General features: G+C 36.0%; 1 protein-coding gene across 11 annotated transcripts in view; it reads left to right on the plus strand.

Annotated features, from left to right (window-relative positions):
* BTBD10 (BTB domain containing 10) overlaps positions 1–27,949 on the plus strand; it is a 78,824-nt gene that overhangs the window by 39,561 nt on the left and 11,314 nt on the right. For 7 of the 11 annotated variants that reach the window (XM_082341584.1, XM_082341589.1, XM_082341588.1 and 4 more), the window contains 4 exons: positions 14,761–14,957; positions 17,317–17,602; positions 20,543–20,645; positions 22,141–22,261. In XM_082341584.1, the coding sequence (XP_082197710.1) occupies positions 14,761–14,957; positions 17,317–17,602; positions 20,543–20,645; positions 22,141–22,261 (707 nt within the window). The remainder of the gene's footprint in view (positions 1–14,760; positions 14,958–17,316; positions 17,603–20,542; positions 20,646–22,140; positions 22,262–27,949) is intronic. The other 4 variants (XM_082341594.1, XM_082341593.1, XM_082341592.1 and 1 more) reach the window with 1 other exon arrangement.

Here is a 27,949-nt window from a genome sequence, read left to right on the forward strand (position 1 = left end):
GGCCAACCAAAAGGGTTTCTTATATTACATTTTAAGAAGGTAATCAGTGAAAGTGTAATAATAATGTATGGCAATGAGGGAAGAAAAAAATTCCTCAAGTCTTATTTAGGAGCTTCTTTGTCAGAGAGGAAAAGCAAACCACCACCACCATCAATAATAATAACAAAGCAAACATTTCTAGTAAGGACAGAAAACCAACATGAATATAGAGATAAGTAATGCATCTAGCTAAGTGAATTGTCTTCTGGAACATCTTATAGTTAAGGAACTGACTGTAAAATCTTAAAATTATTGATATTATTTGTAGTCTTTAAAGGTTTTAGGAGAATACAAGAAGTACTAAAAGATGAGGGGTTCTAGGCCTGGTTTTGAAAAAGACAGAAGATTTTAGAGCGAAAAATGAAGGATAGTTTATGACTAACTTGAAGGAAAAAAACAGGTTAAAAATGATCCAGAATGGGTTTGCTAAAAATAGATTGTCAGAACAACTTTGATTTTTCTCTGATGCAGTTGGTAGCCTAGTAGCAATATGTATTTGGACTTAAACTTAGGTTTTGGTAAAATCTTTTTTTTTATATCCTTGGGTGAAGGAAAAAAGTGTTAGCCACTAGTTGATTGTTTTAATTCATCAACACAGTTTTCATTTTGAAGGATCCTCTCCAAAGGTTATTGATCTTGGAACGTGGCTTTGTTCTTTGCTTTGTCTTATTGCTCAAATGGAGAGGACAAATTATCAAATTTATAGGTGACAGTGAAGAAAGAAAGATCGTAAATAAAACACTAAATGATCCATAGTGATCTCCAAGTCTGGATTGTTGGACTAAATTTAAATGAACTTTTGAGGCATATACATAAGGCCTGAAAAACACTAATATACATTGTTAGCATGGCCTTATATATAGCATCACATTTGGAAAAGACTTGAGGGTAGTTCTTGGCAGTAAACTTGATATAAAACAAAAGTACAGTATGGCTGCCATCATCCCATCTTCTCCCCTACCACCCTCCCCCCCCCCCCCTTAGAAACCATCTTAATGAATGGAAAGGAAGGTTAGAGTCACTTCAGTACACCAAAGTATTGTCTTTACTTCTTTGTATATTCAGAAGGAAGGATGTGAAGAAATTGGAAGTCTTGTCAGCTTAGGTAACTAAAAATTTAGAGGTCTTGGGGACGTCTCTGGTAGATGTTAAGGAATCTCACAATAAGAGCTGTCTTCAAATATGTGAAGAATTATCATTTGGAAAAGAAACTAGACTCAAGTTTGAGTCAGACTTGTTTAAGGTTAAAAGCATGAGCTCCAAAATTGTATTCCTTTGGTCACATCTCAGACCTGCCACCTTTAGGCAAGTTGTTTAGCCTCTAAGCTTTCATTTTCTCAACTGTAAAATGGGGATGGTTTTGAGTATTTAATGAAAATATGTGTAAAGTGCTCAGTATTGTGCCTGGCATATACTAAATGCTCAAATGTTAGCATTGTTATTGTTGTTGTAGCAGATAGACTTAAGACAGTGGTTCTCAACCAGAGAGGTGATTTTACCCCTCATTGAGCATTTAGCAATGGCTGAGGACATTTTTGGCTGTTACAACTAGAGGAAGGAGTACTACTAGCATTTAGTGGGTGGAGGCTAATGGGTGGGGGCCAGGAATGTCAAAATGATGACTCTGTCCTCTTTACCTTGTTTTATTTTTCCACATAGCACTTATCAGCATATGATATTTAATATATTTATTTATATATGTTCTATGTTTTTCTACACTAGGATGTATTAATTTTAAGGGCAGAGACTTTCTCGGTTATATCCACCAGGGCTAGAATAATAAGTAGCATATAATAGGTGTTCAGTGACTATTTGGTAGAGTGACTGCATGATAAAACTAAAAACATTGCTAGAGAAGAGGATAGGAATACTTTTAGTTATTATAGGGTATAGTTGTCATTGTGTGTTGCAAGCACCTAATACTTATTGACGAATTAAAACCACAGTATTTTTTAGAAGTAAAAAAGTTAGCAATATAACATTTAGATATTATAACTCCTATTCAGAGACTCCTCAGTTTGGAGAGGTTCTTTCCTAGCAACATCTTCCTTTATTAAAAAAGTTCAAAGTTGAGAAACAAGGTAATGGATGTTTTAAAAACACAGAAGAAACCTCCAGCTCCTTTGCTATCTGCATGAAAGTAATTTTTGTCAGTTAGGAAAACCTTTACCTTGATAGTAAAATGTTAAAAGTTTGGCCATTAAGGATTCCTTTTCTGTCAGAATTTTTAGTATCTAGGTCTTCATTTGACTTCAAAGAAAAGATGCTCTAAGTGGTCATACAACAGTATATCAAACTCCCTTGCTGCTGCTACTGCTTCTGCCTCACTAGAGTTGCTGACATATCTGACAATGGGGTTTTAGGAAGAAGAGAAAGACTAGTATTAAAACTATTCTTGAGCTATACTTCTTGTCTTTTTGGGGGGAAATCTGGGACTTAAGTATCATTTAAAATATTTCTATGGAAAATATGCATCAACATACTTACAGATGACCTTTGAGTAGCCCATTCCTCAGTTGAGAACTGCCCTTTCAGTGATTAGCCTTTGTTTCTTGGGAAACTGATCATAAATTAAGAACAAAAAGCTTATAGAAAAGGCAGATTGACCAAAAGGGAAAAGAAGGGAGAGAAATTTGCATTAAATATGTTGAAAATAGATTTAAAAGTTTAATTGCATTTCTTTTATCATCACAGTTACTGACACTTAACATGAGGATCAGCAAACATTTTCTATAAAAGACTGGATAGTAAATATTTTTGGCCGTATGGGCTACATAGTTTGTCACAACTTCTCAATTTTGCCATTATGGAGTGAAAGCAGCCATAAGCAACATGTAAATGATGGGTGTGGTGTTCTAATAAAACTTTATTTACAAAATGAGGTAATGGGTTGAATTTGGCTTTGTTTGCCAACTCTTGACCTAACACATTAAAAATACTTGTAAAAATCCCTATTAATGTAAATTAATTGCTTAAAATATATTAATATAAAATCATTTAAAAGGTTTAGTTAAAAAATCTAAAACATAATATAGACTATAGTAATAGAAATGGCTTATTTTTCCCCAAAGTAATATTGCTTCTTTAATAAGGACAGACTCATTTAAAAAATGGATGGGAACATCTAATCTGAAATTTACAAAGATGCTTACCTTGTCCTTAAGGAAAGATGCGTTTTGGGGACTTCGCTGGTGGTCTGGTGGGTAAGACTCTGAGCTTGCAAGGCAGGGGGCCCGGGTTCGATACCTGGTCGGGGAACTAGATCCCGCATGCATGCAGCAACTAAGAAGCCTGTGTGCCACAACTAAGACCTGGCGCATACAAAATAAATAAATAATTTTTTTAAAAAGAAAAGAAAAAAAAAGACACACTAAATAGCCCCCATCACCAGGCCGCTAGCCTTAAAAAAAATGTGTTTTTAGAAGCTTGATTAAGTGTTTAAAACACCTCGTAAACTGTAAAGCTTCATTCATGTCTATATCTCTACAGACACACAAACACACACATGGAAGTATTTGACAAGGAATAAACAATTGTCACAGGAAATGCTTAGATGTTATCTATATCCTGAAACTTCAGCCAAATTCAACAAACATTAATAAGATGTACCAGGTTATGATGTTAGTTGCTGGAAGTGTTTAAAGATAAATAATTCCTCAAAGCAGGAAAGTGATATAAGGTTGTACCCTGTGTATACTACACAAGGGTGCCATATATAAGTGAGTACTACTTACTTTGTAGATATTTTAGTTTTATGTATTTGTTACAACAATTTTCTGTTAGCAGCAGTGCTTGTAAATATCATTTATTTCTGGAAATTTTTCATGTATTATTTCTTTGATAACTTACTCCTCTCTGGAACATATCAGTGTATACTTGAATGGTGACCTCCTTCCTCTAATTTTCTCGTCCTTTCAGTCTCATTTTTCATTTCTTTTTCTTTTATTCCCAGTTTTTTCTTTCAACCCTTCTAGTAACCTTTTAAAATTCCTGCTCTTGTGTTTGAATTTCTAAGAACTCTTTTTCATTCTCTAATTAAAAAAAAAAAAAAGTTCCCATCCTTGTTTTATGGATACATTTTTAAATAGGACTGAGTTTATTGATTACAGTTTTGCTTTTTTTTTTCCTGTCTCTACATAGTTTATTGCCTTTTTTGGTTACGTTTATTAAACTTATTGTGAAATAGTTTTTTTTTTTTTTTTTTTTTTTTAATTTATTTATTTATGGCTGTGCTGGGTCTTCGCCCCTGTGCGAGGGCTTTCTCCAGTTGCGGCGAGCGGGGCCACTCTTCATTGCGGTGCGCAGGCCTCTCACTATCGCGGCCTCTCTTGTTGCGGAGCACAGGCTCCAGATGCGCAGGCTCAGTAGTTGTGGCCCACGGGCCAGCCGCTCCGCGGCATGTGGGATCCTCCCCGACCAGGGCTCGAACCCGCGTCCCCCGCACTGGCAGGCAGACTCTCAACCCCTGCGCCACCAGGGAAGCCCTGTGAAATAGTTTTTGATTTACAAGAAATTAAAAAAAAATTGTACAGTGAGTTCCTGGGTACTCTTCACCCAGCTTCCCTCAATGATAACATCTCACATAAGTGCATCAAACTAGGAAAATGACATTGATACAGTACTATAACTGACTATAGACATCAGTTTTTATATGTGCTTTTTCTGGTATATATTCTGTGATAGTTTATCACATATAGATTTGCATAACTACCACCACAATCAGGATACAGAACTTTTGCATCACCACAGAGAAACTCCTGCATGCTACCCCTTTAGAGTATACCCATTCCCCATCCCTAACCTCTGACAACCCCTGATTTGTTCTCCATCACTGTAATTTTGCCATTTTGAGAATGATATATAGATGAAGTCAGATAGGATGTAAACTTTGGGGTTTAAGTTTTTTCATTCAGCATAATGCCTTTGGGATCTATCACATTGTTGAACGTGTCAGTAGTTTGTTGTTTTTTAATTTCTGAGTACTATTCCACTGTATGTATGTACCACAGTTTATCCATTCAGAGAGTGGCATGGTTTTTGTTATAAACTTTGCAATAATTGTTGGATTTTTAAAATTCTATATATATTACTTTAGTTTTATTACTCCCAACCCCCATAGGAGTCCGTAGTTTCACTGAACAAAATGATAGAGACACTAAAATTTCTCTTTAATTCTTAGGAACCTGTCTACCTTTGGAAGCTGTTCATGTATTTAGAATTTTTAAACAAATTAGGTGGCAAAATCACATGTGGAAATTCATGCAGAATTAATATTCTAAAGTTTGATATAAATAGATACTTGCTTCTGAGAGTGACTATTTTAGTAAGATTTAAAAACTTTTGGAGAGACTTATTGCCTATTGATTTATCAATACTTTATGCTTCAAAGCATGATTTTTTTTGGTAGAATTTTATTTTTTTTTAATACAGCAGGCTCTTATCCATTTTTTAAAAATTTTATTTATTTATTATTTATGGCTGTGTTGGGTCTTCGTTTCTGTGTGAGGGCTTTCTCTAGTTGTGGCAAGCAGGGGCCACTCTTCATCGCGGTGCACGGGCCTCTCACTATCACGGCTTCTCTTGTTGCGGAGCACAGGCTCCAGACGCACAAGCTTAGTAATCGTGGCTCACGGGCCCAGTTGCTCCGCGGCACGTGGAATCTTCCCAGACCAGGGCTCAAACCCGTGTCCCCTGCATTGGCAGGCAGATTTTCAACCACTGCGCCACCAGGGAAGCCCCAGTTATCCATTTTATACATATTAGTGTATATATGTCAATCCCAATCTCCCAATTCATCACACCACCACCACCACCGCACCCCTGCCACTTTCCCCCCTTGGTGTCCATACGTTTGTTCTCTACATCTGTGTCTCTGTTTCTGCCCTGCAAACCAGTTCATCTGTACCATTTTTCTAGATTCCACATATACGCATTAATATATGATATTTGTTTTTGTCTTTCTGACTTGCTTCACTCTGTATAACAGTCTCTAGATCCATCCACGTCTCTACAAAGGACCCAATTTTGTTCCTTTTTATGGCTGAGTAATATTCCATTGTATATATGTACCACATCTTCTTTATCCATTCGTCTGTCGATGGGCATTTAGGTTGCTTCCATGACCTGACTATTGTAAATAGTGCTGCAGTGAACATTGGGGTGCATGTGTCTTTTTGAATTATGGTTTTCTCTGGGTATATGCCCAGTAGTGGGAATGCTGGATCATATGGTAATTTTGTTTATAGCTTTTTAAGGAACCTCCATACTCTTCTCCATAGTGGCTGTATCAGTTTACATTCCCACCAACAGTGCAAGAGGGTTCCCTTTTTTCCACACCCTCTCCAGCATTTGTTGTTTGTAGATTTTCTGATGATGCCCATTCTAACTGGTGTGAGGTGGTACCTCATTGTAGTTTTGATTTGCATTTCTCTAATAATTAGTGATGTTGAGCAGCTTTTCATGTGCTTCTTGGCCATCTGTATGTCTTCTTTGGAGAAATGTCTATTTAGGTCTTCTGCCCATTTTTGGATTGGGTTGTTTGTTTTTTTAATAGTGAGCTTCATGAGCTGTTTATATATTTTGTCCATTGATTCATTTGCAAATATTTTCTCCCATTGTGAGGGTTGTCTTTTTGTCTTGTTTATGGTTTCCTTTGCTGTGCAAAAGCTTTGAAGTTTCATTAGGTCCCATTTGTTTATTTTTGTTTTTATTTCCATTACTCTAGGAGGTGGATCAAAAAAGATCTTGCTGTGATTTATGTCCAAGAGTGTTCTTCCTATGTTTTCCTCTAAGAGTTTTATAGTGTCCAGTCTTAAATTTAGGTCTCTAATCCATTTTGAGTTTATTTTTGTGTATGGTGTTAAGGAGTGTTCTAATTTCATTCTTTTACATGTAGCTGTCCAGTTTTCCCAGCACCACTTATTGAAGAGACTGTCTTTTCTCCATTGTGTATCCTTGCCTCCTTTGTCATAGATGAGTTGACCATAGGTGCTTGGTTTTATCTCTGGGCTTTCTGTCCTGTTCCATTGATCTATATTTCTGTTTTTGTGCCAGTACTATAGTGTCTTGATTACTGTAGCTTTGTGGTATAGTCTGAAGTCAGGGAGCCTGATTCCTCAAGCTCCGTTTTTTCCCCTCAAGACTGCTTTGGCTATTCGGGGTCTTTTGTGTCTCCATACTAATTTTAAGATTTTTTGTTCTAGTTCTGTAAAAAATGCCATTGGTAATTTGATAGGGATTGCATTGAATCTGTAGATTGCTTTGGGTAGTATAGTCATTTTCACAAAATTGATTCTTCCAATCCAAGAACATGGTATATGTCGCCATCTGTTGGTATCATCTTTAATTTTTTTCATCAGTGTCTTTTAGTTTTCTGTGTACAGGTCTTTTGTCTCCCTAGGTAGGTTTATTCCTAGATGTTTTATTCTTTTTGTTGCAATGGTAAATGGGAGTTTTTCCTTAATTTCTCTGTCAGATTTTTCATCATTAGTGTATAGGAATGCAAGAGATTTCTGTGCATTAACTTTGTATCCTGCAACTTTACCAAATTCATAGATTAGCTCCAGTAGTTTTCTGGTGGCATCTTTAGGATTCTCTATGTATAGTATCATGTCATCTGCAAACAGTGACAGTTTTACTTCTTCTTTTCCAATTTGTATTCCTTTTATTTCTTTTTCTTCTCTGATTGCCGTGGCTAGGACTTCCAAAACTATGTTGAATAATAGTGGTGAGAGTGGACATCCTTGTCTTGTTCCTGATCTTAGACAAAATGCTTTCAGTTTTTCACCATTGAGAACAATGTTTGCTGTGGGTTTGTCATATATGGCCTTTATTATGTTGAGGTAGGTTCCCTCTTTGCCCACTTTCTAGAGTTTTTATCATAAATGGGTGTTGAATTTTGTCAAAAGCTTTTTCTGCATCTATTGAGATGATCATATGGTTTTTATTCTTCCATTTGTTAATATGGTGTATCACATTGATTGATTTGTGTATATTGAAGAATCCTTGCATCCCTGGGATAAATCCCACTTGATCATGGTGTATGACCCTTTTAATGTGTTGTTGCATTCTGTTTGCTAGTATTTTGTTGAGAACTTTTGCATCTATATTCATCAGTGATATTGGTCTGTAATTTTCTTTTTTTGTAGTATCTTTGTCTGGTTTTGGTATCAGGGTGACGGTGGCCTCATAGAATGAGTTTGGGAGTGTTCCTTCCTCTGCAAGTTTTTGGAAGAGTTTGAGAAGGATGGGTGTTAGCTCTTCTAGATAGAATTCACCTGTGAAGCCATCTGGTCCTGCACTTTTGTTTGTTGGAAGATTTTTAATCACAGTGTCAATTTCTTTCCTTGTGATTGGTCTGTTGATATTTTCTGTTTCTTCCTGGTTCAGTCTTGGAAGGTTATACCTTTCTAAGAATTTGTCCATTTCTTCTGAATTGATGAATTTATTTGCATAAAGTTGTTTATAATATTTTATCCCTGTTTTAATACATGCAAACTTTGTAGTGATGTCTACTCTTTCATGTCTGATATTGGTAATTTGTATCTTCTCAATTTTTTCCCCAGTTTGCCTGGAGATTTTATCAATTTTAATGATGTTTTCAAAGAACTAGCTTTTGTTTTCATTGATTTTCCCTATTCTTTTTCTGTTTTCTATTATTTTGATTTCCACTCTGATGTTTATTAATTTTTTATAGTTTCTTTAGGTTTAATTTGCTCTTTGTCTAGTTTCTTAAGGCAGAAACTGAGGTGAGTTTTTCTTTGACCTTTCTTCTTTTCTATCATAGGCATTTAAAGCTATAATTTGCTTCTTAACTACTGCTGTAATATCATGCCATTCCACAAATTTTGATACACTGGACTTGCTTCACTTCAGAATTTTCTCTTTTCCTTTCTGATTTCTTTTTTGCTTTCTGGGTTATTTAAAAAGATGTTATCTAATTTCCAATATTTGGGAATTTTCCAGGTATCATTCTGTTATTGAATTTTAATTTAATTTCATTGTAACCAGAGAACATACTTTGTATGATTGAATTCTTTGAAATGTATTGAGACTTGTTTTATTGCACAGAATATGGTCTGTCCTGATAAATGTTCTGTGTGCATACCAAAAGAATGAGTTTTCTTCTCTTGTTGGGTGCAATGTTCCATAAATGTCAGTTAGGTTAAGCCAGTTGATAGTGTTGTTCAAATCTTATTCATCTTTACTGATTTTCTGTCTGCTTGTTCTATTAACTATTACGAGAGGGATGTTGAAATCTCTGACAATAATTGTGGAGTTCTCCTTGTAATTTGATCAGTTTTTGCTTCATGTATTTTGAAGCTCTGTTATGAGGCAGAACTTCGGGGATTGTTAAGTGCTCATAATGAATTTACCCCTTTATTTTTATGAAATGCTTGGTAATATTCTTTGCATTGAGGTATACTTTGCTATTAATATAACCACTCTCGCTTTCTTTTGACTAGTGTTAGCATAGTTTGTCTTTCCTTATCCTTTTATATTGAACCTTTTTGTACCTTTATAGTTTTTATTATTATGTATTTTATTTATTTTTGGCTGCGTTAGGTCTTTGTTGCTGTGCGCGGGCTTTCTCTAGTTGTGGTGAGTCGGGGCTACTCTTCGTTGCGGTGCGTGGGCTTCTCATTGCGGTGGCTTCTCTTGTTGCAGAGCATGGGCTCTAGGCACCCAGGCTTCAGGAGTTGTGGCTCGTGGGCTCTGGAGCGCAGTCTCAGTAGTTGTGGCGCACGGGCTTAGTTGCTCCGCGGCGTGTGGGATCTTCCCGGACCAGGGCTCGAACCCGTGTCCCCTGCATTGGCAGGTGGATTCTTAACCACTGCGCCACCAGGGAAGCCCTGTACCTTTATATTTAAAGTGTGCTTCTTGTAGGCAGCATATAGTTGGGTCTGGTTTTTATATCCAGTGGGATAATCTCTACCTTTCATGCCTTAGACCATGTACATTTAATGTGATTATAGATATGTTTAAGGTTAAGTCTATCATCTTGCTATTTATTTTCTGTTTGTCCCATTTGTTCTTGTTTCCCTATCCTCTTCCCCTTTCTTTTGGCCCTCTTTTGGATTAATTGTATCTTTTTTATGATTTCATTTTATCCCCTATGTTGGCTTATTAGCTATAATTCTTTGTTTCTGTACTTTAGTGGTTGCTTTAGAGCTTATAATATACATCTTTAGTTTATCACAGTTTACCTTCAAGTGATATTAAATCATTTCATGTGTCATATAAGAGCCTTATAATAATGTACTTCCGTTTCTCTCCTTCCAAACTTTGTGCTATTTCCAGTATTCTTAATTCCTTTGTGTAGATTTGTATTTTCAACTGGTGTTATTGTTTTCTTCCGCCTAAAGGGTGTCCTTTAAATTTTCTTATAGTGCAAGTTTGCTCATGATGAATACATTCATATTTTTTTTGTGCATCTGAGAATGCATTTCCCTTTTATTTATTTTTTTATTTTTAATAAATTTGTTTATTTTATTTATTTAATTTTGGCTGTGTTGGGTCTTCGTTGCTGCGCGCAGGCTTTCTCTGGCTGCAGCGAGCGGGGGCTACTCTTCGTTGCGGTGCACGGGCTTCTCATTGCGGTGGCTTCTCTTGTTGTGGAGCACGGGCTCTAGGCGAGCGGGCTTCAGTAATTGTGGCACGTGGGCTTCAGTAGTTGTGGCTCGTGGGCTCTAGGGCGCAGGCTCAGTAGTTGTGGCGCACAGGCTTAGTTGCTCCGTGGCATGTGGGATCTTCCCGGACCAGGGCTCAAACCTGTGTCCCCTGCATTGGCAGGCAGATTCTTAACCACTACGCCACCAGGGAAGTCCCTCCCTTTTATTTTTGAAAGATGTTTTCACTGGATGTAACAAGTGTAGGTTGGCAGGGGTTATCATTTTGGTTTGGGGTTTTATTTTTTATTAAAATGTGTTTGGGATTTGTTGTGCATGTTGCACCTGTGGGTTTGTAGTTTTAATTACATTTCAAGACATTTCTTCAAATATTTTTCTCTTCCTCACCTTTCTTCTTTTATGGACTCCATTTATACCTGTATTAGGGCACTTAAAGTTGACCCATAGCTCACTCATGCTCAATTTATTTTTCTATAATGAATATTTTATTCATTTTGTATATTTCCTACTGCTGTGTCTTCAAATTCACGAATCTTTTCTTCTATAATGTGTAATCTTCCATTAATTCCATTGAGTATATTTTTCATCTCAGATATCATTTTTGTCTCTGGAAGTCTGATTTGCATCTTTTTAATATTCTATATCTGTATATAACTTTTTGGAGGAATATGGTTATAATGGCTGTTTTAATGTCTTTGTTTCTAATTCTAAGATATGTGTCAGTTCTGGGTTGGTTTTAGTTGAGTTTTTTCCTTATAGGTTATGTTTTGCTCCCTCTTTGCATACCTCGTAATTTTTAACTGGATGCCATACATTGTGAATTTACCTTGTTTGGTTGCTGGATATTTTTGTTTTCCTATAAATTTTCTTGAGCTTTGTTTTAGGATTCAGTTTACTTACTTGGAAACAATTTGATTCTTTCGGGTGTTGCTGTTAACATTTGTTAGATATGACTAGAAAAGTGCTCAGTTTAGGCCTAATTATTTCCCATTTCAGAGCCAAGACCCTTTAGATTCTCCCTTCATTGCCCTTTTGTGAGGTTTTCCATCCTGACTGTGGGAAACAGGCCCTATTCCTGCCTCTATATGAGTCCTGGGCACTGTTTCCTCTAATTCTTTGAGTCGGTTGTTTCCCCAGCCTCGTCAAGTTTCCTCACGTGTGCGTTGATTGGTACTAGGCTCTGCAGATCTCTGAGGTTTTTCTCTCTGTGCTGCTCTCCACTCTCTGGTACTCTTTCCTTAGAACTCTAGCCACCTGTTGTCCCCAACCTCTCAGCTCCCTATCCTTAACTCAGAGTCCATCAGCTTTTGCCTGGGTTTTGCCTCCCTGTGTTTTATTCTGGAAACTCTTCTTAAGGTAGTAATTTGGGGCAGTTGCTGGCCTTATCTTATTTATTTTCCATCTTTCAGGGATCACTCTCTTTCTTTTCCAAATGTATTGTGTGTTGTCATTGTTTCATATATTTTGTTTTTGGGTTGTTTCAGACAAGAAGGTAAATTCAGTCCTTGTTTCCCTGTCTTGGCTAGAAGCAGATGTTGGGGCTGATGCACTCTTCATCTCCTTACCTGTTCTCAATTCACGTATCCCAAACTCTCTTAGATGCAAGATGAAGCAGAGTTATCCCCTGTGAACTTGCTTGTCCTCATTTTTGTTTGCACATATTATTTTTGCCCTTAGAGTGCTTTCCTGATCTAAAATTATTTAACTAAATAGAGTAGGACATAATTAGTCTTCCATGACATCTGATTTTGAAGGTCTGATTCAGAGTACGTTCCATTTGAGAATGAAAAGAAAGGACAGGAGTGTATTATGACACCTTTTGCATTTATTTAACATCTAAACAGTTTAGAAATGAAGCCAATATTTCAGCAGAATGCTTAGCAGCATTTAATCTTTCAGCTATAGAGATGTCTAGTTGAAATCCTTTTTCAATTAATCAGTCTGCTTGGCCCTTGCTGAACATTTATCCTGCATTTGCCTTAGTTGTAGTTGTGTTTGTACCTTGTCTGTTAAATTATCAATTAGATTCATATTTAGAAAATGTGTCTATTAGCACATTTAAAACTTAGAAGCTAGAATAATTTAAGGAGTTATTTTTTCCAATATATAATCCTTATTCTATTATTGTGGATTCCTTTCTTTTTCCTACTTTAGGCCACGAGCCAGAAATTCCATTGTTCCTACGCTGAAGGTTTTTAACCTGAAAGTAGGATCTTTTGATTTGTTCTATTTGAAGAAAAAAATTATGTTCCAAGGGATGTGATCCTACTCTGATCTTTTTCACTAGAAGGAAGGTGGGAGTAGAGGGTTTTGTTTGTTTGTTTTTTTCTGTCTGTAGGTTTATGAGAGACAAATGACTGATACAAGCTGGTAGGTTGCCTTTATTTCCATAGAAGTCACTCTTTGAGTAGTTACAAAGTCAGCCTTATCTTTTGTCTTTTTAGTCTGTTATAGTGAGATGACAGCGATTTTCATAATGAAAGAAACCGCTAAAATAACAAAACAAAGTGTTATAGTTAATAAATCAGCAGAGGAGATGATCCTGGAACATTTTCAGATTTAAAACTGAATCAAGATTAAGTTTTTAACTAGTGTGGTTTTGGTGAAGGAGAGCAGGGTAACATTGTGGAGGGGGCACTGGAATGAATTGAAAGGATTAGGTTACAGTGTTAATAGCGTATCCACTAAATTCTTTGTGACTCTGAGCAAGTCTTGTGATTTTGAACTTTAATATCCTCACCTGTTATAACTAAATAAACTAACATTTAATGGGTGATTCTATTGTACCAGGCACATTGCTGGTCAGCTGACTTACTATATTTCATTTAATCCTCATATTAAACTTAGAAAGTAAAAAGAATCTACAGCTTACAGATGAGGAAATGAAGGTTCCAAAATGTTAAGTAACATTCAACATGTTGAGCAATTAAGTCTTAAAGGACAATTGATTCTAAGTCTTTATTACTCTAAAGCCATGAAGTTCTTTCTATTCCTGTTTCTTCTGTTTCTAAAAAGCACTTTAATATTTTTAAAGTATGAAGCATGTGTTTTGTTTGCTAAGGTGGTAAATTTCCACCTGCCTTAGGTCAGGCTCTCTCATTTTTGTTCCTATCAGTTTTCCTACTTGCAGTGTATTCTGATTCTTAAAATCTTATCTATTTGTTAGTGCCTGATTCACCAGTGATTTACAGTGATGTCTTCTTCATGTGAGAACTTAAAGCATTTATTATCTATCACTCATTTATTAGTTATATATTTGAGAGACATTTAGTCATTTTATATTTGAAATTTGGGATAGCTCTTGAATTGTTTACATTTCTGCATGTCCGTGTATATAACTGCTACACTTAAATCATAAGCTCCCTGAGGGAGCTGCTTCTTTCTTGGCATGTAGCACAGCATTGTGCACATAGCATACATAACTTAATAAATAATTGTGTGAATGAATGCTGTCAACTAGAATATTTTAATCATCATTCCCAGTTATTCACTTCTTATGGGCAAATTTATGTAGGATGTTTTCAAAATATTAAATTCTGTAACTTTACATAGTGCTGTTAGCTTTTTAGAAAAATGCTTTTTAAAATTTTTGAAGAGGGTTCAATCAAAATCAAAATGAGTTGGAGTTAGCATGTAGACTTATTTTGTCAGGGAGACCAGTTACTTTGCCCATACCTCAGAGTTCCAGAAGCTGGTGCTCTTTGCCTCCCTTTTCCCCTTACAATCAAAGAAATCAAAAGAACACTTGAGTAATATTTAAGAGATCTGGGTGGTCTCTGCTGCTGCTGCTGCTATTACTCCTACCACTACCTCTTCTGTTACTAACTCAAGAGTCAGTTAACCATTCTGGGCTTTGGCTTTCTCATCCTTAAAAAAAGACTGAGTTTGGAGTATGTGATCTTTAAAGACATAGTGTTCCAGAATTTTTAAAACCTGCAAGTTTAAAGTAAATTAGGTTTCAGAATTGTGAAGTAACATTTGATTCTTGCATTTCAAAATATTAGTAGCTTTATGTTAATTGGGGTTTTTTTGGGAAAGCATTTGTGATTTCATGTTCTACTTTTATGGTTAATTTTCTTTTCTAATTTATCAGTGCTCCCTCACGTGTTGCTAAAGGAGTTGTCGAGCACACCAAAATGAGTCTACATGGTGCTAGTGGGGGACATGAGAGATCAAGAGATAGACGAAGGTCAAGTGACCGATCACGAGATTCATCTCACGAAAGAACAGAATCTCAGCTCACTCCTTGTATTAGAAATGTTACTTCTCCAACACGACAACACCATGTTGGTATGTAAGATCAGCTAAGCTTCCCAGTGGTTTTTAAAAGCATGCATTTACCTTTTTTTTTTTCTGGCCTCGAGGCTTGCGGCATCTTAGTTTCCCGTTTGATCCTGGCATTGAAAGTGTTGAGTCCTAATCACTGCACCGCCAGGGAATTCCCAATGCATTTACCTTTTTAATGTAGTAATAACAATGATTTGTGCCTAATACTTAAGAGTAAAATTAACTTCTTACTTCTGTTCATTGCTTCTGTTTTAGCTTAGCTTGGTTCTTGCTGTGAAAAAACAACTTATTAAATGAAACTTAAAAGTGAATTTCTTTTAAGAGTCTGGGACAGTCTTAGAAATAATTTGAACAGCCTTTAAAACTGTAATATGTAGATTTAAAATTTTTTTCAGGTGATTTTTATCTTGTGAGATATATAGCAGTGGTTTATTTTAAAATAGTTTGTAGTGAATTATTGATAAGAATCCTTGTTAATCATATTAAAAAATTAGGAAGTGAAAGAGTAAACATCATAAGGTAATTCATCTTGATTTTTGACAATATTTTAAATTTAATAAAAAAAATAGAAGAGGAAAAGGAAGGTGTGAAGTGGTTTTTTTTTTCTTTTCTTGAGCTCAGGTCTTTTTCTTCCTTCCTACTTATTACTATAAATGAATGCTATTACCCCAGGTAAATACACTGTGTGACTGTAAAACAGTAGTCTGAAGTAGAGGTACATAAACAATGTGAGCTTGCTGATTTTTATTTTCCACTCAGAAGTGGCAAATTAAATACTTCGACTTACTATTTGAGGTAGTTTCTGATTACCTCGTATAAACCAAAATCATTTATATTAGGGTCTGATTATGTGGAGACGTTTTCAGTATCTAAGTAGGTCTTAAAAGTCAGACTAATACTGATAAGCTAAAAACCAACAAAAGTATAAATAAGAGTTGACAGTTTGTTATATGCAAAGTTTAGTATCTGGAAAGAGAATAGGAGATAAATTATTTTATTACTTTAGCAAATTTTACTTTTGGGATGCTACCAGCATTGTGGAAATAGGCAATAAAAGGGGGTGTCAGGGTATCTCTGGAGATACAGCAGACCTAAGTATATAACCAGTAAAGCTGCACAGAGTGTTCTAAGTCGCTTGAGTCATGGAGGAATTTGGCAAAAGCTGATGAAACTGGTGAGATGGAGGTACATTTTTAGGTCACCTTTAAAGTTTAGTAATCTAACCTCTAAATGAAACATCACAAAATCTTTTTTTTTTTTTTTTTTTTTTAAAGTAAGGTTTCTTTTATTTATTTATTTATTTATGGCTGTGTTGGGTCTTCGTTTCTGTGCGAGGGCTTTCTCCAGTTGTGGCAAGCGGGGGCCACTCTTCATCGCGATGCGCGGGCCTCTCACCATCGCGGCCTCTCTTGTTGCGGAGCACAGGCTCCAGACACGCAGGCTCAGTAATTGTGGCTCACGGGCCTAGTTGCTCCGCGGCATGTGGGATCTTCCCAGACCAGGGCTTGAACCCGTGTCCCCTGCATTGGCAGGCAGATTCCCAACCACTGTGCCACCAGGGAAGCCCGAAACATCACAAAATCTTAGTTTTAATGTCCCCTTTGTAGACTATTGGAACAACTAAAGAAAATTTTCTGAATTTTAACAATGTTTCCTATTAAAATTATAGCTAATAATATGATCCTATAAAACTTGTAGTAGTGCTTTTTATTCAAAAATGAGAATGAGAACAAAGCAGTATATCATAAGCTATTAAAACCACTTAATTTGCTAAGACATTAAAAGTCATTTGAAAACATAAATATACTTCTTAATGATTGCAGTGAAATTTTTTTTCTTCCTTTGGGACCTTCCTTTTGTGAGACAAATTGCTGGTTTGGGGATTTCCTTATTAACATAGTAAGAGTCCAGAGTTTGTACTTTGTGTTTTCAGAATAGTGTTAATACTTTCAGTGTTTAGGAGAGTTAAAATTGTTATTAATCTTTCACTAACTTTCAGTGCTTATTTATGTGACTTGTGAGAATATTCCTCTCCTTGGGTTTCTATATATTTTTAAGTAGAGCAATAATATAAAATTTACCTTAATTTTGATCTTAGTCTGGGTCAGCATTAGTCAGCTATACATCTTTTTTAAAAAGTCTACAAAATTAATTTTTTTAGAAAACAATTTGATGTTTTAGGTTTCATTCCTAGAAAATAAATGAACATATATGATCTGTGAAAATGTTATTTGAAATCAAAAAAGCAGAAATGCTGTGATATAAAACAGCTTTTCTAAATCACAGTTTTTAAAAGATATATATAAATCTCGAATTTTTAAAAAGAAAATTTGCATAACTTTGTTTAACATCTATATTTCAGAACGTGAAAAAGATCACAGCTCCTCTCGTCCAAGCAGTCCTCGTCCTCAAAAAGCATCTCCAAGTGGTTCCAGTAGCAGTGCTGGGAACAGCAGCAGAAACAGTAGTCAGTCGAGTTCAGATGGCAGCTGTAAGACATCTGGGGAAATGGTGTTTGTGTATGAAAATGCAAAAGAAGGAGCTCGGAATGTAAGAACGTCAGAACGAGTGACACTAATAGTGGATAACACTAGATTTGTTGTAGACCCATCCATTTTTACTGCACAGCCAAATACAATGTTGGGCAGGTTTGTATTGCTGTTCTTTGTATTGTTAATTATAAAGCACTTTAACATTGCTTTGTTTTTTTTTTTTTTCATTTAAAGTTTTACAGTAATTCGCTGGTGGAATACAGTGTTCCTGCTGAGCTTTGGAGGTTAAATAATTTGCTGCAGTTAATCCGGCTAGAAAGTGGTAGAGCCAGATCTTGAACTTGTTTTTATTTCAAATAATCTTTGCTATACCAGTAGAAATAGCAAATATATTAGTTAAATGAAGACAGGACACTAAAAGATCTCTACAGGTTGAAAGCATAGATTGTATTTAACAAGGTGAATTTAACAGTGATAATGCTTCCTTTACTTGGGGCTCCCAAATTCAACCTCCAAATACAGCAGGTATCAGCATTTCAGCATTTCGTTAGCTGAAAAGTTAGCATGAGTTACCAATTTGATGTAGATACTTAAAAAAGAAATAATATTAACAAGTAGTTAGTAGAATGAAGGAGAGATAATTGTCTCTTAATCTGTACTAGTCTGGAGTAATAGATTAATATAAAGTTTGTAGTTATGGGAACCACAATCTAGAACTGATATAGACAATATGGACTAGTTATGGGAACTTCTGTCTAAGAATATAGACTTGATTTTTCAAAGTGTTCAAAACTCGGATCAGACACCTTTTAGTTGTAAAATTAGTGCCTTTTTTCTATTCATTCTAATATAAAACGAAGGAGACACATAAATGAAATGAAAGTTTACATGAGGTAAAAAAAAAACAAACTTGTGTTTTTTGCTAGGTTGCATATGTAACTATTTGGCATACCTCTTGCATATGTAACTATTTGGCATGCCTCTGTGTGTGTGTGTGTGTGTGTGTGTGTGTGTGTGTGTGTGTGTGTGTGAGATTTGTAAGTACTTCTGAATACCGAATAAATGCCAGCATGTGACACTGTTTACATTTTGAGTAGACAAATATTTCCTTTTAACATTGGCACTAGACTTTACATCTGTACGAAAAAAAAAATACTTGAACTCTATAGGCTTTTATGTATTATTAGAAGCATAGGGAAGATTGTTGATGGGAGCTCTTAGGAGTATGACTCAACACTGATAATACTTTATATTTTTACCTAAACTGTAAAGGAACACAGTTAAAAGGTAGAAGTAGATATTTGAAATTTTTCTTCAGCTGATAGGCTACATTTTTCTTAAAACAAAACAAATGCAAAAGATTTTTTTTGTGTTTGTGATCCATATTGATCTGAAAAGTATAGCTTTCCCCTTCTGTAAAAATTTCAAGTATTTTGAGAAAATTGCATGACATTTGATTCCTGAAAGACTCTCTTCTTCTTCTTTTTTTCCCAAATCAGTGAAGGCTTCTTTTCATGTCAGTTGACGAAAGCATATCTTTGAGGATGAAAATTAATATTCATGGGAACTGTAAAAAACAGTTGGCATTCTTTTGGAAACTTTGAAATAAAAAAGCTTTTTTTTTTTTTTTTTTTTAAATTTTTTAAAATTTATTTTAATTTTGGCTGCATTGGGTCTTTATTGCTGCACGCAGGCTTTCCTCTGGTTGCGGCGAGCAGGGGCTACTCTTTGTTGTGGTGTGCGGGCTTCTCATGCGGTGGCTTCTCTTGTTGTGGAGCACGGACTCTAGGCGCCCGGGCTTCATTAGTTGTGGCGCGTGGGCTCAGTAGTTGTGGCGCATGGGCTTTGTTGCTCCGTGCCATGTGGGATCTTCCTGGCCCAGGGCTCGAACCCGTGTCCCCTGCCTTGGCAGGTGGATTCTTAACCACTGCGCCACCAGGGAAGCCCAAAAGCTTGGTTTTTTATAGGTTTCTGTGTTACAACAAAAGAGGGAACTATTTAAATTGGGAAATTGTTGAATAGAAAACTTAGATCAGCCATATTTACTTTAGGAATGGTGGCATCATTGAATTCAGAGGTTCAAATTCCTTTAATCACAATTTTAAAATTTTCTTGGGAGTTATGCATTATGCATTCAGCTTTTCATTTTGAAGGACCTATTTTGCAAATTACCTCTTTTCTAAATAGTTACTGTTAAAGGACCAACAACCTGACTTGAAAAAATAGAAATTCATTTGTATTTTCTTTTTGTAAAAGTTAATATTAAGAGCTTGTTACTTATTTATTTAGAATTTTCATTCTCTTCTTAACTGGGTCATTCCTCCCTACCCCAGCATTTGATTGCTTGTTTTTCAGTTCTGGAATGCAAGTATAAGAATTTTGTGCAAAATTTGTTACATTTATAGTTAAGATTGTGAAAAGTAACCTAATTTGCATACCCTTATTTTACTTTTTTCTAGTTTAGATTACTATATGTGCTTCTTTATAGAATAACTTTGCGTTGAAGACAGTAGTTTTAAGGAAAAGGCACAGATAACATAGTTTTCCCTCCCTCCCCTCCCTCCCCTCCTTCCCCTCCCCCCTCCTCCCCCTCCCTCCCTCCCTGCTTCCTTCCTTTCTTTTTTTTTTTAAATAAGTACCTGATTATTTATTTATTTTTTTTTTTAATTTTTAAAATTAATTATTTATTTATTTTTTGGCTGTGTTGGGTCTTTGTTTCTGTGCGAGGGCTTTCTCTAGTTGCGGCGAGCAGGGGCCACTCTTCATCGCGGTGTGCGGGCCTCTCACTATCGCGGCCTCTCGTTGCAGAGCACAGGCTCCAGACGCGCAGGCTCAGTAGTTGTGGCTCACGGGCCCAGTTGCTCCGTGGCATGTGGGATCTTCCCAGACCAGGGCTCGAACCTGTGTCCCCTGCATTAGCAGGCAGATTCTCAACCACTGTGCCACCAGGGAAGCCCTGATAAACATTCTTGAACTAATTTAATGACATAATTTAATGCTTAAATTATAATTCCTTTTTACTTTTGTACATGAAAACAGTTTTCCCTTTTGAAGGAATATCTTAGTGATATATTTCTCAATTATTTGCTACCATAGGATGTTTGGATCTGGCAGAGAACATAACTTTACACGTCCCAATGAGAAGGGAGAGTATGAGGTGGCAGAGGGGATTGGCTCTACTGTGTTTCGAGCTATTCTGGTGAGTGCTCTTTCTTATTTGTATTGATTGAATCAATTGACCCCTTCTTGTTAGGTACTTGGATTGGAAGCAGAATTCTATTTGGATATCTCTATGGAAGTATCCAGGGCATTTTTAAAAAAATACAATATATCTTTTTTTGGTGTGTAAATATAATATGCTATAAATAAATGAATTTTATAACCTTCATAAAGATAAGATAGGGGATAATTCATCTCTTAAGTCTGCACAGGCAATTCTTTCAAGGGTTTAGTGGTAACATTTCTACAGTCACATTACTCCACCCTCCTTAATTCTATTAAATACAGTAAGTTGATAATTTTTTACTACCAGAGAATAAATGTGGCTACTGGAATTCTAATATTTTATTGCATATAACTAACAATGGACACTTACGGACATTTAAAAGTCATCTCTAAAATGTATTTTTTACCATCTTTGTTTTAAAACTTAAAAAAATTTTTTTAACTTTTTATTTTGAGGAATATTTGAATTAGTACTACAAGTCCCTACTTATAATTTTAAATCAGTGATAAAGGTTTGATTTATAGTGTGTGATAGTTTATGCCACAGTCTGAAAATATGGTTTCCTTAAATAGTTTTGTGGGAAGAGGAGAGGGAGGATCCTGAGGCACAAGACAGGAAAAGTAGTTGATAGTGATCAGTACTAACAAGTACTTTGAAAAGTACCAGAAGATGTCTTGCTTCCATTCATGTAACAACTTCAGAAATAATGTTGCTGTGGCTCTGAACCTCAAGAAGCTTGAGGCAGATCTTAATTTTTGGGGAAGTGCCTTTTCAGCTGCCCATACTTCCATTTGACCCCCAATGGAGTTGATAAGTTACTCCATGACTCAGCTATGGAGTAACTTATCTGTAGCTCTGGGCCAGCCCCTAACAGCATTTTAAGTAGATTTTGGAAATAATTACTATTATTGTTTGTAATAATGTGGGAAACACCAAAGAACAGTATTTGGAAGAAGAATATCTAATTGTGTGTTCTGTTTGCATATATTTGAATACTTGGATATGATTTTGAAGTCCTTTACTAAAAACCTTAAATTTTGCTCAATTCTCTAGGTAATATTTAAGGTAACTTAAAATATATCATTTAACTTCCTTAAAAAATTTTTAAGAAATTCATGGTAGTTATGTAGACAAATAACTTGTAAGGGGGAGAATACATATGCATTAGCATGATATAGTAGAGAGAAGAGATGCATAAGTAATGAGGAGACCTGGGTGCTAATCTTACCTCTGCTGTTAAATAATTTTATAATACCTGGGTGAGTCAGTGAACCCATTTGGACATAAATTTTTCCTGTTGGTAAAATGAAAAAGTGGTTAGGTGAATGGAGGTCCCACCTAACTTTAAAATTCCACAGTTCCTCAGAGTACCAAGATTTTTGAAAATTCTACGAGCCCAACCTTAATAATAAGTTTTGCCTACCTCGTGCACCAGATGTTTTATGCATTCTTTACTTTTTTTTTTCAGGATTACTATAAAACAGGAATAATCCGTTGTCCTGATGGCATATCTATTCCTGAACTGAGAGAAGCATGTGACTATCTTTGTATCTCTTTTGAATATAGTACTATTAAATGCAGAGATCTCAGTAAGTATGATGTTTTTTGTGTGAGTGTTTGTAGAGCTAAAATATATTGGAATGAAATGCCTGAAATAATGCTGTTTACCTAGACTTCAAGTATTTGTTTAATTGAATTCTAGAACACTAATACCATGAAGATTATTATTATTTTTTTTTTTTTTGGTGGTGGTGAATTTTTTTTTTTTTTTTTTTTTTTTTTAAACTTTGGGTTTATTTATTTATTTATTTTTATGGCTGTGTTGGGTCTTCGTTTCTGTGTGAGGGCCTTCTCCAGTTGCGGCAAGTGGGGGCCATTCTTCATCGCGGTGCGCGGGCCTCTCACCATCGTGGCCTCTCCCGCTGCGGAGCACAGGCTCCAGACGCGCAGGCTCAGTAATTGTGGCTCACGGGCCCAGTTGCTCCGTGGCATGTGGGATCTTCCCAGACCAGGGCTCGAACCCGTATCCTCTGCATTGGCAGGCAGATTCTCAACCACTGCGCCACCAGGGAAGCCCACCATGAAGATTATTTGTGAAAGTCCACAGAAATCTTTGTAAGCTCTTGGTGTAATTTTCCAAAACTTTCTTTCAACTTTAATAATTTTTTTATTTATAGACTCTCCCAGATTTCCTCTTCAACTGTCTCCTCTATCATTTGTTGCCAGTCTTCATCTCCCAGCTTGGGAGCCCTGGCTTTGGCCAAGTGTGGTATTTGCCTTCACTCCTCAGATCACATCAACCAAAAATTTATAATTTTTTTGTACTTGCCATGTAATACAACATCCTAAGCTACTGTGAAAGATATAAATAATTCTCAAAAAGAGTATTTGTCATTAAAGACTTTAGATTGAATACCAAATACCTAGCCCGCATTTATACAAAGGTTTAAATGACTTTATCCAAGAACTTCAAACATAGTCTCAGAGCAGGGTCTAGACCTTTGGAAATCTTAACTCTGATTGATATTTTCCTGTCACTCCCTTCCTTAGCACCCCTCCCTTTCACTGTTACATCATGCCTAAGAAAAAAGGTGATTATACACAGAAAAGTCAAAATGTATATGAGAATTATCAAATGTTGACTTGCATATTAAGTGGTTGGAAAAGTTCAGAAGAAGGAGATGTCATTGTGGGCTAGTGGGATTGGGGAAGAGTTCAGAGGAGACAGGTAGTAAAGAGTGAATAGGAATGATTTAGCAAGAATGGAGTAGGAAGGTTACTCATTTGGCGATTACAGATGTAAGTGATAGACTTTGGAAATAACCTAGTTGGTGCAGAGACTATACTGGGACTGGAAGGAGATGGGAATAAATAGGGGGTCCAGATTATGGAAGGTCTTTAAACTAATATTCTTACATTTTATCCTATATAATGTGGGAAGCCATTTTAAAAGTTTGCTACCTGTGGTTATAGATATATGTTAGTCCCAGATATATGGTTATCTTTACTTCATTACCTAAACTCAACATTAGTTTAGCAGAGTGGGGTCATACCTTCTCAACATTGATGTGTTAGAAATTGTGAATGGGAAATTTTATTTAAATTTGTAAGGCAACTACTATATATTTAAATGTAGCTAACCTTCATGCTTAATTATGATCTAACTTCTTGAAAATGAGTGGCCTTATTAGGTCTGTTCCTAAGTACCGTTTTCTTTTTGCCAAATATTCTTTAAAGTCTCCATAGGGACAAAGGATTGGATGGTCCACCTTTGAGTCCATTTCTATATAAATGATATTTAAAAGTTTAAAGTCAAGTAGCTAGACAGCTGAAGCGTACAGCTGTAAACTTGAGCAAAGTTGTTTTTTCACATCTTAAAAAATGTTTTTTTGAAATCATGAGCATTAATTATTCTAATTTATAATTCTTTTTTTTTTAATTTATAATTCTTTGACTTCAAGTTTTGTGTTTCTTTATTCATGGGACCATTTTAATTTAACTTTATATGATTAAATGTTGCATTTTGGTGACTGTCAGATAAAAAAACACAAGAATTCCTTATAGATGAATGGATTTTAGTTCTGTAATCCTTTGGACATAGTTTACCTTGCCATCACTGTTGAGTATCATTTATTTGTTATGGAATTAAAGGTAAGAATATTTATGTGTAATAGAAAGAAAATATGTGTAATATGGTTTTTCTAGACTTTTGGCCTTTAAATAATACTTGTGTTTCTAGATTACTTGTAATATGTATTACTGGAAATTTAGAGATTCCCATAGACTTTATTGCAACAAAGCTATATAGAATTTGAAGAGATAGAAATGGTCTTGTAAAATATAAAAGGATACTGTAGGTGTAGACTTGAGTCCAAAAATGAATTTTTTCCTGCAAATATGTGCCTTTACTGAATATTATAATGGCACTTTACACTAGAATGTCTTTTTGTCTCTTACTTAAAATTATAAAAGTACTAAATGTATATTAAATAGAGCATCCTGGATTTCTTGGGCAAGTTACTTAAAACCTTGTTTCTTAGGTGCCTCGTCTTGAAAATGGGAGACAGTAATATTACTTACCTCACAGGGTTGTTGTGAAGATTAAATGGGTAGTGCTTGACACATAGTGTTAAATAAGGGTTTGCTTAAAAAAAAAAGTAGCAAAATTAGGAAATAAAGGTAAAGTAAAATAAAAAATATTAAAGGATCATATTGTACATGCTATTTTATATTTCCACATGAAAATATATTGTGAATAACTGTATTAGAAAATATGCTTTAATAGCAACTTGTTTAATGGTTTACATAGTTATCACTCATTTTCTGCATTTTTATTGAATACTCACTTTATACTAAATATTAGGTATGAAAAAAAAATATATTAGGTATGTAAAAAGCAACAAGAAAAGACAAGACCCCTGTCCTCATCATGCTTGCAGTATAGTGGGAAAAACAGATAAGTAAATTACATTGTGTTAGAGGAAGAATAGGGTACTAAATGAGCATGTAGGAGCTGTACCTAGCTCAGGTGTGCGGGCTTGAGGAAGCTTTCTGGAGGAGAGGGAAGAGGAAGCGTGTTTCAGGCAGAAGGAATGCTATGTTTAGCAGCAAGAAGATTAGTACAGTGAGGAACTGACTTGTTAATCTTCTGTCATAGAGCTTACCATATAGTGAAGGAACTTTGTGATAGGTTGGTAGCTCCCCAACTAGGCTATAATTTCTTCACTGTCCATATTCTCTTACCAGGTAAGCACTGTAATCCAGAAGAGGTTTTGAGAACCAGGGCTGGACTCACAAATGAAGGCCTGGGGCTAAGAGAAATGAAAATATAGTGTCCAGGGTGAAAGTGGTATGGAAAATGAAATTTAAAGTTTGCAAAAGGACCAGTTCAGAAGGCCCAGGAAGAAAGGCACCATCCACGTGGGAGATAGTGGGATTGTAAGCAAAGGTCAAAAAACTGAAGTTACATTTAGTTGGAGAAGGGAGATAAGAGGCAGAGACTACATTTGGAGTCACAGAAATATAGAGACACTGAAACGACAGAGACACTTGCATGTTTTCTCTCTGTCTCCTCTCTCTTTCCTCCCCCCCTCCCTCCTTCTCTCTCTCTCTCTCTCTCTCTCTCTCTCTCCCTCCCCGCCTCCCTCCCTCCCTCCCTCTCTCTCTCTCTCTCTCTCTCTCTCTTTCTCTCCCCCACCCCAGCCTTGCTCTATTTTTCAGTTTATAGCATTAAATCAGTTTGAATTTGAGGACAGGGACTATACCTTTTCAACTTTGTGTCCGTAGTGCCAGGCACATAGTAAGGACTCAAACATTTGTTGAAAGAATAAACTCTTTTATCCCTTCATGCATTGTTTAGGACACTGTTCCATTTATTGTCATCTTCTCTAGTATCATTAGTCTTTCCCTCTTTGTATAGAGTAATCCTCAGGCTCAAACATACTCAAATCTGACCTGTGTCTATTGTAGACATTCAAAAAATATATCATTTGAAAACTTTTGAGCTTTTCATTGATTCTTTGAAGTTAATTTTTTGCAAGAATTAATACGTTTATTATACTGACTCCTGCTCCAACTGCTATGTCTTTTCATTTATTCAGTTTTCTTTTATGTCTTCTTCTGCTATGGTCTTATTAAGTTTATTCTTTGGTATTTTGTATTTTTGTTACTGTTGTGTGTAGAATATGTTCAGATTTTCTAACTGCTAACATATGAGAAAATCATTGAATTTTGTATATGTGTGTTTAGCCACCTAACCAAACTCTGTTTTATTTCTAATAGTTTTTCAGTTGTTTCTTTTATATTCTTGGTAGATAATTGACCCTGTTGTAAGTAAAACTTTTTATATCTTTTTGTCCTACTGAATTGACTATAATATTTTGAACAACATTAAATTTAGTGGTAATTCTGGTACCCTTGTCTTTAAAGGCATTTCCTTTAGGTTTCACTGTCAAGTCACTCTTTCTTCATGACTCTTTCTTCAAGACTTTGGCTCTTCGACATCCGTCTTTTAGGTTTTCTGCTTATTTTTCTCTCACTTGCTCCCTGATCCTTCATACGTTGGATGTGGTCCTTCCCAACTGTTCTGTCTTCAGCTACCTTCTCTCTCACAGAATCTATACAATTAATCTAAGCGATGCCATTCATCACTGTGGCTTCAGATATTACATATACACTGTAGATTTCCAGCTGTTTTTTTTTTTTAATGTATTATTTATTTTTGGCTGCACTGGGTCTTTGTTGCTGCACGCAGGCTTTCTCTAGTTGTGGCAAGCGGGGGCTACTCTTCGTTGTGGTGCGTGAGCTTCTCGTTGTGGCTGGCTTCTCTTGTTGCAGAGCACAGGCTCTAGGCGCCTGGGCTTCAGTAGTTGTGGCTCGCAGGCTCTAGAGCTCAGGCTCAGTAGCTATGGCGCACGGGCTTAGTTGCTCTGCGGCATGTGGGATCTTCCCAGAGCAGGGCTTGAACCCGTGTCCCCTGCATTGGCAGGCGGATTCTTAACCACTGTGCCACCAGGGAAGTCCCTTCAGCTATTCATCTCTAATTCCTACCTACCAGTTACGTATTTCTAGTTTACTATTTAACTTGTATAATTTTTTTTCCTTCTTAATTAGGCTTTTAATGAGTTCCATGCATATCGTACATATACTGATGAACAAGACAGACATTGTCCCTGCATTTATGGAGTTTACAGTCTAGTGGGGAAGACAGGCATTCAACAAGTAATGAAAAGCTGTGAAAATGCAGAGAAGAAATGAGATGCTGTGACAAGTGTATGGTAAAGGGGCTCTGGAGGATCATTATCTGAGTCAGTGACATTAAAGCTGAGACCTAAGGGAATGGAAAAGAGAGTGAGAAGCTCTCCAGGCAGCAGAAATGGTATTTGCAGAGGCTCTCAAGTTGGAAGGAATATGACATGCTTAAGGCACTGAAAGAAGGGAAACGTGGCTACAGTGGAGGAGGTAGAGTGTGAGTGGTGAGATATAAGGCCAGAGAAGTAGGGAGAAAACAAAATTTATTAACTAAATAAATGTTTATTAACTGTACATTCTATACTAAGCACTGTGCTAAGTTCTGGGGATGCAGCAGGAACAAACCAGGCAAAACTTCCTGTTCTAATGGAACTTACACTCTTTTGGGGGAGACAGACAATAGACAAGGTAAACAGGTAACATATGAACAAATAACATGGTATGTTAGATAGTGATATGTGCTGAGGAGGGAGAAAAAAGTAAGGAAGGGACAAAGTAATATGAGAGGCCGTCATTGCAGAGGAAAA

Source organism: Balaenoptera borealis (assembly GCF_965194805.1).
Source record: "Balaenoptera borealis genome assembly, chromosome: 11".
Taxonomy (NCBI): domain Eukaryota; kingdom Metazoa; phylum Chordata; class Mammalia; order Artiodactyla; family Balaenopteridae; genus Balaenoptera; species Balaenoptera borealis.